At 45.7% G+C, this 12,662-nt stretch overlaps 1 protein-coding gene across 11 annotated transcripts in view; it reads right to left on the bottom strand.

Moving 5' to 3' along the window:
- PRRC2B (proline rich coiled-coil 2B) overlaps positions 1-12,662 on the bottom strand; it is a 43,733-nt gene that overhangs the window by 7,303 nt on the left and 23,768 nt on the right. For 7 of the 11 annotated variants that reach the window (XR_001558669.2, XR_001558668.2, XM_015879017.2 and 4 more), the window contains exons 15-28: positions 12,423-12,642; positions 9,735-11,798; positions 8,523-8,722; positions 7,502-7,647; positions 6,877-7,018; positions 5,721-5,803; positions 4,829-5,020; positions 4,495-4,689; positions 3,971-4,057; positions 2,917-3,021; positions 2,160-2,352; positions 1,555-1,652; positions 890-1,017; positions 181-421 (exon numbers count right to left, since the gene is read on the bottom strand). Coding sequence is in view for 9 of the 11 variants with exons in the window: in XM_015879017.2 (XP_015734503.1) it covers positions 181-421; positions 890-1,017; positions 1,555-1,652; positions 2,160-2,352; positions 2,917-3,021; positions 3,971-4,057; positions 4,495-4,689; positions 4,829-5,020; positions 5,721-5,803; positions 6,877-7,018; positions 7,502-7,647; positions 8,523-8,722; positions 9,735-11,798; positions 12,423-12,642 (4,094 nt within the window). In the remaining 2 variants the exon portion in view is untranslated. The remainder of the gene's footprint in view (positions 1-180; positions 422-889; positions 1,018-1,554; positions 1,653-2,159; positions 2,353-2,916; positions 3,022-3,970; positions 4,058-4,494; positions 4,690-4,828; positions 5,021-5,720; positions 5,804-6,876; positions 7,019-7,501; positions 7,648-8,522; positions 8,723-9,734; positions 11,799-12,422; positions 12,643-12,662) is intronic. The other 4 variants (XM_015879021.2, XM_015879024.2, XM_015879025.2 and 1 more) reach the window with 3 other exon arrangements.

Here is a 12,662-nt window from a genome sequence, read left to right as displayed (position 1 = left end):
TCTCATTAAATAAGATGCTGTATTTTTGAAGCAACAGCTCATAGAAGAATCTCATGAAAAAGCCTTTTACCTCTTTACAATGAACTGAGCTCATATAAACACGATTTAACGCAGCTATTAGTTACAACCCAGTCTCAGAAACAAGTGATAAAAGAGAGACTTGCAAGCCCTGCTCCTAACCTGTGTAAGCTGAGAGTCCATCATCTGTGAGGCTCCCATACCAGCTGCTTGGTTTATCTGGCCTTCATAAACCAGGGTCTGGCTTCCATTCAAGGGCTGATAGGGAGATCCAGACTGGGTTTTCACCACCTCCAAGGGCTGCATGCCTGGGAAGGCGGAATATGGAGGCTTTAGAGCAGTGCCTCCTGTCAGGACCATGGTGCTGGGCTGAGACAGACTGGGGTGCATATACACCTGAGACCTGGAGAAGAAAAACAGTTCTTAAGTTGTTATGTAGAAAACCTTTGGAGACTACAAACACAATGCCTAACAAAAGGTATCTGGCTTCCAGTCAGCAAACAGTTCTCAGCAATTCTGTCCTTGTGTTGCAGGAGTCTTCAACAAAATGACAGTGTGTCCCATCCAAAGTTCATATTAATACTCTGCACAGTATCTTCTGGATTTAGTAGTAAAGGAAGGACTCAATTTACCAGAAGTTTTGCAAAGCAGAAATCATGAATTAAAAGATTCAACCAGCTCCAGTAGATTTTTGAGGCCTGCAAGAACCACCTTGATCCCTTGCCCTCTTTAATATAAAAAAAAAACCACAGGGTAGAGAATATATGAATCCCATAGCCAGCCCAACTCTGAAGCGGATGTCTCATTCCTTCAGTTCTTACTGAAGGAACAGTATGTTCTTCCAAGAACAGTAAGCAGTTCTTGTAGTTACCTGAAGGGTTGTATGGAGCTGTACATCTCCTGGGACTGAGAAACAGGCAGACCACCTCTCAGGCCAAGCTGAGCTTGGGCCTGCAAGGATGTGTGGAGGGAAATGGGAATCTGTTGAGCAGCAGCCGCCTACGGAAGAAATTGAGACCACTGAGAGGTACAAGAGCAATCAAAATCTCTCCTAGGCTATTATAAAGCCATCAGTTTCCTCAATAAGTTAACGTACCATGACAATGACCTATACTGCAGCTTTGCACAGCCCCTCCTACAAAAGAGGAGCACAATGGCAGGGAAAGAAACTGCACAGGCACCTGAGAGAGAAGAGTATTCCAAGAGGCATCTGATGGATACATAAGGGGACCAATGTAGTACACACACAGAGCACCAAGTTTGCAATTACTTGCACTCCTACCCTCCACACAGGACTACCTAAAGAAAATAAATGACATGTCCAACCATGTTGTCTAAATGCTTTTAGAACTCTGTGCTGTGACCACGTCCCTGGGGAGTCTGTTCCAAGAACCCTCTTAGCAAGTGATCTTTTCCTAATACACAACCTGAACTTGGACTAGATCCCTTGGACTATCAGAGAGATAAACACTGTTTCTTACACATCACCCTGAAGACTTCTTGAAAAAACATTAGCTAGTTACATGTCTCCCTTACTTGTTGGTAGCTTTGCTGCTGAGGTATCGTCTGAGGAACCAGGCGGGGCTGACTTGCAAATACATGGCCATCCAGATACAGGGGTGGAATATGGTTACCTAAATATCAGAGAAGAGAGGCTGTAATTTAAGGTGCAGGCACAGCACCCAATAGAGACCCACCAGCCCACTAAGACTAACAGCTCAGGAACTGGCAATCTCTGCTCCAAACTCTTCCTATATGCCAGAAACCTGCTCTGCAATCACCGCAAATCTGTAGCTAGGAGGAACAGAAAGGGCAAACAGGATATTTGAGACCTTCACATAAGCAATCTAAAAGCCATTTTTACCCTGAGCGGCACCAAGAGGAAAGCAGTACACCATTCCTGTGCCTGCATATCTGAACATGGGATCTCCAAACAAAATGAGGTGAAGAATTTGCCAGGGTGGGAGTGAGGGAAATAAATGACCTAACTTGGAAATAGAGTGTTTTCTAAACAAATTAGCTACAATGGCTGACTCATTATCCATTTTGAACTGAGAAATGAGAAGAACTCTCACTGCATTCAAGAGAGGTCCTTTGGGACCCAGGAACCAGACTCCAGGTATGTTTCTTTTTTTCCATACCTGGAATAGATGCAGAAGGTGCTACGGACGCCACAGGCATAGGAGGCATAGAAACTCCACCAAAAGAGCTGTAGCTGACACCATTGGAAGCTCCAACACTGGAAGGAGGCTGGATGCCTGAGCCCGCACCTCCTGGAGAGTTTTGTTCTGGTAAACTAGGAGAGTTTTCCCAAGCCTTACGAGCAGACTCCATCTACGGAAATGAAGGGCGATAATTGTAGACAATTATCTGCAGACAATTCAAACATGGAGGATAATACTGAGGTCTAGAGCTGCTCATCTGTAAACTATTAATTCAGTCTAAACCCACTCCAATCAGAGTAGAACGCTAACAGATCTCTGATCAAGTGGCTTCATATCCATTCCCTGAGGGTAAGTATCCCCCTGGATATTTGATAAGTTGTTCTCGGGGTGGCAAGGAGGGGTATTTCTTTTTTGTTGGCTTTTTGTTGTTTTTAAACAACAGGTGTCTAAGATCACTGATGAGTCACCTTACTCACTTATTGAGACAGTCACTACTCAGAAAGCTCTGCCACATGTTTACTTTTACAATTAACGAGGACTTCAGCACCCAGGACTGCTGGAACTCATCCCTCTTCATCCATGATAAATAGCGAATATACTTCACTAATACAGGAAATACCTACAGATTTAGCAGTGTCTAAAAACAGGGAGAAAGACCACTCCACCCTCACTACTCTGGTCAAGCAGACAAGGTACCCACTTTGAGGACAAGCACATATGCCAGCTTACTTACCTTAAGAGTAAGTTCTGCGGTGGGGAAGGACATTGGATTCAGGCCAATGCACCTCTGAAGGTGATGATCTCTTCGCAGAATGGGAATGGTCTGCGTTAGCCCTGCCTGAGAGCAGATTGGTGAATGGTGAATATTCAAGGAGAAATTCAAGAGGTAATACAGCCTCAGCTGGCAGCTAAAGTAAATACACCTCAAAGGATTCAAGCCTCAGGAGCAGGAGTTAAGTACTGCACTGAACTGTTATCCCCTCTGTTATTGTGGAACTGTTATTCCACTGTGATGGAATCAACAGAGTTTTGAAGGTGTGCAACCACACCCTTTACATAGAGTTACATCAATGTCCATTTAAACATCAACTAGACTCAGTAACATAAAACCTGCAGAAGACACATACTTGGGATCTTACCTGAACTTCACACAGTACTTGTTTCTGAAAGAGCATTTCTCAAAAGAAAGACCCCTTAAGGCATGTCTCAAAAATTCTAACCACCTACAAACTTGAAGGCATTTCAAAAGCAGCCTTACAAGTTTCTCAAACTGCTGTCTGCAGCTGAGCTACAATCTGGGCTTTTGGTGTGCTCAATCCTGTGCATATAGTAATGAAATACACAGATGGCTGGAACAAGCCAGGAAACTACTTGAAGGGCCTGTCTTAACAAGGTAACTGTTCTGTGTTGTGCTGTGGCAGATGAGATCTTCTGAGGAAGCTGCCAGTCTAGACCTAAAAACACCAGTATTCCCATCACAACCATTACCAACACTCCTCTGTGTCGCAGGGAGAGGAGACTGCTCATCTCAGAGATCTCTAAAACATCCTGGCTTTACACAGGTCACTGAATGATAACAGACTTGCTCTCTGTATCTCTCCCAAGCCTGTGATGCTTATTTTTACCTTGAGGCAACAGATTTCCATTAAGGATCTTTGTCACATGAGATGCCTGAGCATTAAATGTGAAGTCAACTGCAAAGAAACATGCTTTCTCTGTTTGGTAGCACCTGAGATTTAGCCAAGGATTAAGTCAGATTAATCGAAACAAAAACAAAAGATACTTACATTACTGGCCAAGGCATCCTGCAGTTTGGTGACAGGGTTAGCTGCAGGGCCGGAAACAGAACCAGGCGGCAAGCTGAAGTCAGAGTCCTGAAGAAGTGGAATATACAACACTCAAATCCAGACCCAAGAGCCACCAGTTTGCTTCTCATGGTTAATGACTTTAGCCTGAATCATGACACTAGAAACTAAAGACTGTCCTTCAGTAAGCCTCGCTGGAAGACAACATGGAGATGCTTCTCAGCGCTCAGCAGCAGGCAATCCCCAGAGGCACAAAGGCTTAGAAGGCCACTACTTTGTCTATCACATCTATCACCACCCCAGCAGGTCCCTGGGACACTACTTACAAAAGGATATTATGCATTTGGCCAACACATCTTGAGTACCTGGTTTGTGTCAATGAAATCTAAGGCAAATCCACAGTGTATACCCTGGAAGCTTCCTCTAAGCAATCCTGCTGCCTCAAACCACCTTTCAAATCTCAGCAAGCTCACCACCAAGAAGATGAAATTAAATTCAATCCTCACTTTAGGATTTACTCCAAATTCAATGGGTGGCACAGGAAGTACAGAATCCACGTGAATTTCCACCCCATTAACAGGGGGAATATTCCCTTCCAGCCGTTCCGTTCCCTCCGAACCCTTTCTGTTTTTCAGGGAGCGCTCGTTGCCGATTGGTCCAGGCTTGTGTTCCTTGTTCTGTCCTGAGCCTTGATCTGAATCCTTAACAGGAAAGCAGAGAGGCTGAGACAAAAAGACCAAATAACCCCATCTCAAGCCTTAAAAGTGCTATTAAGAACAAAAGAACCACTTCACAAGTTCTCTCACTACGTGCTCTGGCTTGGCTGCAAATCCAGATTACCTTTTTATCAGATTGCTTCTGCACTTGCTCCTTCTGGCAGTCAGGCTTTGGGTCCACCAGGCCAGCCCCATTCATCTCCTCTGGTTTGAGGGTGCCATATGGAGAACTGCGCTGAGAGGAGGTCGCGGAGGATTCCCGAGACTCCGCACTCAAGTCAATGCCACTATCCCCCTGGCTGCCTTTAAAACCCTGCTATGCAAAGCACGAAATGCGTTAAAGCCCCGGACTTTGACCCAAATCCACAAAGGAGGAAAAATATCCCAGAAAACGGCAAGACCACGTCCCCTTTTGAAATCACATTCTGGGTTAACTATAGAGGAGTTGGGTCTTCACCTGCAGCATTCCCTTGGCTACTGCTTTACTGCCACACAAACCTGAGACGGGCTAACCAAAACATTAACCCCACAGTGGCTTCAGAATAAAGTGGAAGTAGCACACATGGCAAGTAGGCTAAGACTGCCAAACTTAAGCTTCTTGTGAACCAAACCAGACCTGAACTCTGCCCTCCACAGGTGAAACATTCTGAAACTTCCTCTGCCATCACTGCATTAAGGCTATAGCTACACACTGCTCACAGGAATGAGGCATAAAAAACCATTATCTATGATATTTCTCTTTCCTGGACAACAGAGATTGCTTCCAGTTAGGAGTACAACCCTGGAATACACCTACCAAACAGTTACTGCAGACTTACACCCACATCTAACTCTAAGCAACACTTGGCCCTCCAGGTTAGAGCAGCATGAAGCTTAGATCAGAACTGCACAGAGTTTAGAATCGCACAAGCAGAGCTGACGGTCACTAAGCACAGATGGAGCAATGAGAAGCATAAGCCATCTATGTTAAAATTTTACAGACACGATACCTGAATGGCACATGAGCTGCCACTTACCTCAGTGGAACTAGATTCAGTACCATTGAAGGTATTTACAGGCTTGCTCCAGGAATCACTTCCAGGAGATTGAACTGAAAGAGCTGGAAGAAAATGCAGGGGTAGAGTTCAGTTTCTTTAAACAGAACTGTGAGCACAACTTCTGCACTGTGCATGTTGCACAACTAACATTTCATTTCTAGATTTAGGAAAGGATATTTTCACTACCTCCAAGTTACTGCTCCCCTGTCAGCTGAGATGGGCAGAGAAGATGGGCTGCAGAAAGTTGAGGATAGACAACAGAGGAAAGAGATTCTTCAGGAATGCGAGAACAATTGGAGAGAGGGGGTAAAACAAGGGAGGCACTAACTATTAAGTGCTGAAGGATAAGAGGAATGCAAAATTAGAAAGCAGCTGAAGTAGATCAAGGCCAACAAGCCTAGAAAATGCTAGAACCTTAATCTTACAAATGCAGGGAACAGACTGGGAGACTGACATGGCCATCAACGGGAGATGGATAGTTTAACAGTACAGTTCTGAACATACAAGAACAGGGAGGTGATTGGTCCCCCGTACTCAGTTCTGGTGAGGCTTTACCTCAAGTACTGTGGTTCAGTTTTTGGCCTCTCACTACAAAAAAGCCATTAAGGCCCTGAAGCACCACCACAGAAGGGCAATGAAGCTGGTGAGTGTTCTGGAGCACAGGTCTTACAAGGAGCAGCAGCTGAGGGAACTGGGATTGTTTAATTTGGAAGAGTCTCACAGGAGACCTTACAGCTTTCTACAACTACCTGGAAGGAGGCTGTTGTGAGGTAGGGGTTGACCTCTGCTCCCATGTAACTAGCAACAGACTAGAGGAATGGTCTCAAGTTGCATGAGGGGAGGTTCAGGTTGGATATGAGGATAGGCTGCCTAGTGAGGTGGTAGAGTCACCATCCCTGGAGGTGTACAACAAGTGTCTACATGTAGTACTAAGGGATATTGCTTATTGGGGAAATATTGGCAGTAGGTGGATGGACAGACAAGATGATCTTGATGGTAACACCTTCGTGATTCTATGATTCACTTTGGAGTTCTGCTAGCACCCATCCCATTTACATCAGAAAAAAGAAAGTTGTCTCCTCCTAAGCACATACACCCTGCTTGTGTGAAATAATCCAAACACTCCCAAACTTACCTGGGCTGTTGCTCTCCCAGATTTCTGTGCCCAGGCTGCTTCCAGACACAGTTACATCACTTTGCTCCAAGCACAAGCTGTTCTGCTTCTTAGCAAATCGAGGAGGAATGCGAGATTGAAGAACACGGGCCTTAGCTGGTGCCTAAGATAGAAAAAGCACAGGCTGTTAGACCTGTCACTGATCTGGATTAATAAAGCCTGTTCCTGGCAAGTTTAATCCTGGATTTCAAAGTGCCAACAGCACACAGAATCTGAGTTGTAGGAGTTGAGATGGACCTCTAGAGATCATCAAATCCAACCATGAAAAGCCCCTAACTCATGTAACAGAATTGTGTTTTATAAGTGAAAAAATGCTATGACTTTTTTCCCCCCTCCCCCCACCAGTGTTAGGGAATGCTGCAGCTCAAAGCAAAGTAGAATTGACAGGACATCAGACTTGCTTTGCTTAATTCCTCTTCTTCAATCCACGAACCCAGATCAGAGCTTAGAGCTTTAGACAGTATAAATCCTACTCTGGACAACATGTATTTTCCCACTTACACAAATGCTTTCTGGGGCCTTAATCCTGTGACAACAGTTTAAAAAACATATCAGTTCAATTTTTTTTCTACCTCCGACTCCTCACCTGAGCTGCCTGCTCCTTCTTTCTTCTCTCCTCTTCCAGCAAACGACGCTGTTTTTTAGTAAGAACTTCAATGAAGCCTTCACCCGCCATAGAACCCACTTCGTTCTCTTCTGCTGTGCTTGACACCCGATTATCAATGATGGTACCTAAACAAAGTACATAAAAATAAGTGTACGTATATGAAGCTTTATAATCATTTTCATTTAGAGTGCATTCTAAATAGGATCTACTTGCTACAAACAAATAAGAAAGTTTAATCAGCAGCACTGCAGCTAAGCTTTGAAAACAAAACCATAGTTGCCTGTTGACATCAACTAGTCATGCTATCCTCCAAGACTTCGCCTCAAGGTGAGCACGATCCAGGTGGGGCTACTTGGAAACACAGCAGATCAGGTCACTTCAGACGTACTGGCAGTGGAAATGAATCTCACACCTCTCTAAGTATTGGCTAGGATAAAGCAGGCACAACCACCTTTAGAAATTATCCATGAGCATTGGGTGTAAAGTTTCAGTTCCACTAATGGCAAAAAGCTGGAGGAAAGAAGAGCAAGTTTCATCTTGTGTGAAGCCAGGAGTTGGATTCTATGGTTCTTATAGGCCCCCTTCCAACTCAGGATATTCTGTTAAAGCCAATATTTTCAGAGCTACTTATTTCTTGCCTGCTTGCTAGAAGCTCAGGATCCAGGTTCCCCCCTTTAGATGCTCTTTTTCCTTCCTGCCATGAAAGGATTTTGGGGTTTGAAATGTAACACTTCAAATCAAAACACAGAACAGCCCCATTTCTCTCTGGAACCAAACTTTCTATAGCAGAAACATCTAGGAAATCGAGCTAGATCTGGCTAAAAATTTGAGTTTTAATGTTATGTGCTTTCCATGTTGTCCCCACTTAGAAACTCTGGAATTTTCTTGTTCAAGAAAATCTAACTTGATATTTAAAGTTACAGTGGGTTGAACTAGCCAGGCTTGAAGTAAGCTACAGTCTGTTAACGCTTGAAACTAAAAAAGAGACAACGCTACTCACTTCCATAATTCAGTTCAAATTGTGACAACGTCTCTCCCTTTTCGCTTGCTCTCTGCACAGTGGACTTCGTCTCCTTCTCTGACTTTTTCCCTGGCCCTTCTGTGCTCTCTGAGTTAGCAAGAGAGGCCCTATCCAGGCTGTAAATGGAGTGGCTGCTCCCACCACTGGTGTTGCCAAGGCCCCCTCCTTCTTCTGGAGACCTGCAAGGTAAGAAGAGAAAGGAATCAGGTTCATCTCTAGAAGATGAAAAGCAGCAAGAAAAAAAATAAAAATGCATGGGTTGTATTTTCCTTATCAGGTTTCTACTCACACCTCATCCTTCCCCACTGTTTGCTCAACAGAAGATGATATTAATTCTGAGCACACAGTCCATTACAAGAACTACTGGGTAAGTGGGCTGAAAACAGAACAATACCTGAACTCATGAGTCAACCAACAGGCTGCCCCTGCAATAAAGCCAATATTCTAGCTTGCCCCTGCAGGGAGGGCTTTGTGCTTCTGAATCAGTATCTCCCACCCTCCTGTGACACCAGCCTACTAACTTCTTCATTCTTCTTTGTGATTGGCACACATACCCTGCCATATATAAGGTGAGACAAAGGGAGATAGATGGAGGAAAGACAGCAATGCTGAGCCCCCACAAAAATCATTTTGCCCCATTTTCTTTCCCTGTTTCTCCAAAGCTGGCGGAGATAGGACACAAGACAAAAGATCACAAAGCACAAGTTGCCTATTTATGACCATTTTAAGCTTGATATGATGAAGCTTCACAAGAACCTTTACCTCCTGCTCTTATTAAAGAAGAATGTTAAAAAAGTAGCCATCAAAGCAGCTCAGAAGCAAGGTACAGATAACTCAGAATTCTCTTCTCAGTGCTGGTGGATCATGAGATTCTTCACAAGACGCACCGGAGAAAATAACCGATTCTTAGTGTCAGAATTATCTTACAGTACTCACAGGAGAAACTCCTCCCGTCACCTTAGAAAGGCACAGCACTGCCTTAATATTCAACACCAGACCCTGCTAAGGTCTAAGAAAATATTTGCTCAGGTAAATACAGACATTAAGCATGGATAAGTAGTGGTGGAAATAACTTCATTAGACTGGAAGAGATACGGGCAACAGCTCCCCACTCACATGCCAGCTGATCTCCATGGACCTGTTATCCATATAGCAGATAACAAACATATGCACATAATAAAACAACTTTACCTTTTACTTTTTATGAGCGTCCCATTCTGCTGGCTCTCATATCGTGAAGCTGCTCCTACAGTCCTGACAGACTGCTCCACGTATCCTGCTGGCTCAGCCTTGCGGTTCTGCCTGTCCACCAGCGGCCTTTGGCTTGAGAAGCTCCTTTTTGCTAGCTCTCTCTTCTCTCCCAAGCTGCCACTCCCAAGGCCACTCTCCAGCTGGCCCTCACTCTCCAAAACTCCATCTCTCCTCTCCCGACGCTCACTGAAGTCACTGCTTTCAGATGCTGTCTCCCACTCCTCATTGGCATGGTCCGAGGAGTTCTGGTAGGACAGCTCAGGGGACCGTCTGCCCGAGATGCTGCTCTTCTCTGCAGTGCTCAATTTGGGCCGTCCTGGCCACTGGCTGGGCAGGAGGTTGGGGCCTCCTTCATCAGGGTTCCACTGACCGACTGATTCTCGTTCTTGCCGGAGGCGCCTGAAGCGTGGGGGCTTGTCTTGACGGGGGGGACGCCGCCTTCTGAATGGCCTGTTCTCTATGTTCTCCTGATCTGCTAAGTAATCCTCTTGGAAGAAGTGCCTCTTGTCATCTAGATGGCTCTCATCAAAAACCCGGCTAGAGAAAGAATCCACATGTTTATAAGAATCCTGAATGTAGTCTCTGTCAGACTGTTGCCGGCTCCCAAAAGCATCTGATGGAGAGGTGTGGCTGTACTCCTGCCACCCCGCTCCCCCACTCCTGCCTTGCCACTGGCTTGGCTCCTTGCCCATGAAACCTCTTCGCCCATAGCCAGAGTTGCTTAGTCTTGGTGGCAGTGACCTCCCAAAAGCTCTTGGAGCCCTCATTTTAGGGTCGAGACTAGTGTGGTCATCTGAATAGATTTTGTTGGACCTCCAAGACTCTTTGAAGTCCCCCTTCTTCAAATCACTGTCCTCTCTGTCCAGCACAGAGCCATCATTGCTGTTTTCTGAGCCCCTCTGACGGCGACGTTTGGGGAGCTCCTCATATTCTGACCCTTCACTATGTGTCTCACTTGCAATCCGTCGCCTTGGCTTGCCCCTGGGGAAATCCTCTGGTTGGTTGAACTCCCGGAGCCCTCGCCCTCGGCTGCTCCGCTGGTTGTTATAGACTCCCCGACTGCTCACAACAGTGCCTCGACCCCTGAAAGTGAATTCCCTGAAGCCTCTCCCTCGCCCACGCCCTTGACCTCTCCCACCAAAGGCTTGTTCCTCATCAATGAAGATCCAGTTATTTCTTTTCGTGGGAGGAAGATCACTGGACTCTCTGGAGAGCTTGTTCTCCCAGGTTCTTTCTGGTTTATCTTCCTCCTCCTCCTCCTCTTCTTCCTCTTGTGACTTCTCAGCCTCTCGGGCAAGGCTGGCTTGGGAAGAGCCTTTGTCATCCAGCAGATAACGCGTGGAGCTCAGTAAGGCTGCGGAATCATCTGACTCGTTTTCCACTTTCTGAACAGTCACCTTCTCCTTCAGATGGCGTGAGGTGTCCTCTCCCTCCAGTTTGACTTTCTCCATTTCCTTCTCCTTCTCCTCCACCTTGAGGGCTTTCAGGACTGGCTTTTTGATTGGGCCTGATCGTCGTGTCCTCCCAGTTTGCTCCTGCTGTTGAACACCTGTGCTTCGGTTCTCAGGGGCCCACTCTGTTGTCTCCTCAGCAGGCTGTTTGGTATTAGGGCCTTCTTTCTTCCACGGGTCAGCAGTGAACGACTGCTCATTTCTGGGAACTTCTTCAGTAATCTCCACTGCAGGCTCTAAAGGCTTCTGATGGTGGCTGATATCCCAGCCATTATATTCAGGTTTCTTCTCTGCTTGGATAAAATCAGGCTCTAGAGGTGAACATCTCAAGCTTGCATGGCGGTTGCTGGAAGGACAGGTTTCCTGCACACTCTCCTGATGCTGAAATAAGAGATCTTGGCCTAGCCTCTGAGAAGACAGGCAGCTGTCAAAGTCTCCTTGGGCCTTTTTGTCAAAAGCATTCAAGTATTCCTCCCCTCTCTCCTCAAATAGATCTCGCTGGGTACTCAGATTCTCTGGCCTTCCAGGAGAGGAAGAGTAAGAACTGCCATTTCTATGAAGGAAACAGCAAACATAAAACAGTCAGCTAATGCAAAGCACAGCGTGCACCCAAGGGCTCAAGATGAGCACAAGAGGTACAAGAAAATAAATTAGGTTTTGTTCTACATCATGAGACAATGAGCCTGCAAGTACCCAAATGCAGGGCATTCTATTCTATTATGGCCCCAGGCTGTACTATTTGGTTTGCCAAATCAATGGATGATAAAGAAAACAGTTCCTATCATGGGCAGCAAACTTAAGAAATAAAGGAAAATGCAGCCCTCTAACAAGTAACCGAATTCAGGAAGTCCAAAAAGAATTAGGAAACAAACAAGAAATGACAACTATTTGACTAATTATTTTCAGTACCAATCCATGTAAATGACAAGCAACTGCTACTGAACAGGCAGCCCCACAAGGCTCCAAGCTGGTCAGTCTGGACCAGCATCAGCCAGAAAAACTGAGTTAAGTCAGTCTGCAAGCATCTTCACAACAAAGAAACTCAGCAAGGTAAGGGTGCTACCAGATCAGTATCCTGGCCTGTCTGACATCTTTTAGGTCAACTCTGAAGCCTGCTTTCTAGTATTAAATGGCCTCCCACCGTAGCACGTGTGAGGACGGGGAGATCTGCACTCACCTGGCATGCAGCCCCTCCATGGTCATGCTGTCAGACTGCTTTTGATGTGACAGGGAGTACCCTTTGCTCTGCAGAGATGCATAGCTCTCCTGGCCCCAAACTGGCACTGGGTCCATGGGAGCAGCCTTCCTTTCCACCTGACCTGCCTGACAGTTCTGATCTTCAGATCGACAGCTGTTCCCACCGATGGAGTCCTGCTGAATCATGGGCTTCATAATTCCTGGTCATGACAGAGTTTGT

This window comes from Coturnix japonica, chromosome 17 (genome assembly GCF_001577835.2).
Source record: "Coturnix japonica isolate 7356 chromosome 17, Coturnix japonica 2.1, whole genome shotgun sequence".
Taxonomy (NCBI): Eukaryota; Metazoa; Chordata; class Aves; order Galliformes; family Phasianidae; genus Coturnix; species Coturnix japonica.
Note: the sequence above shows the minus strand (reverse complement) of the source record. Positions and strands in the feature narration are given on the sequence as shown.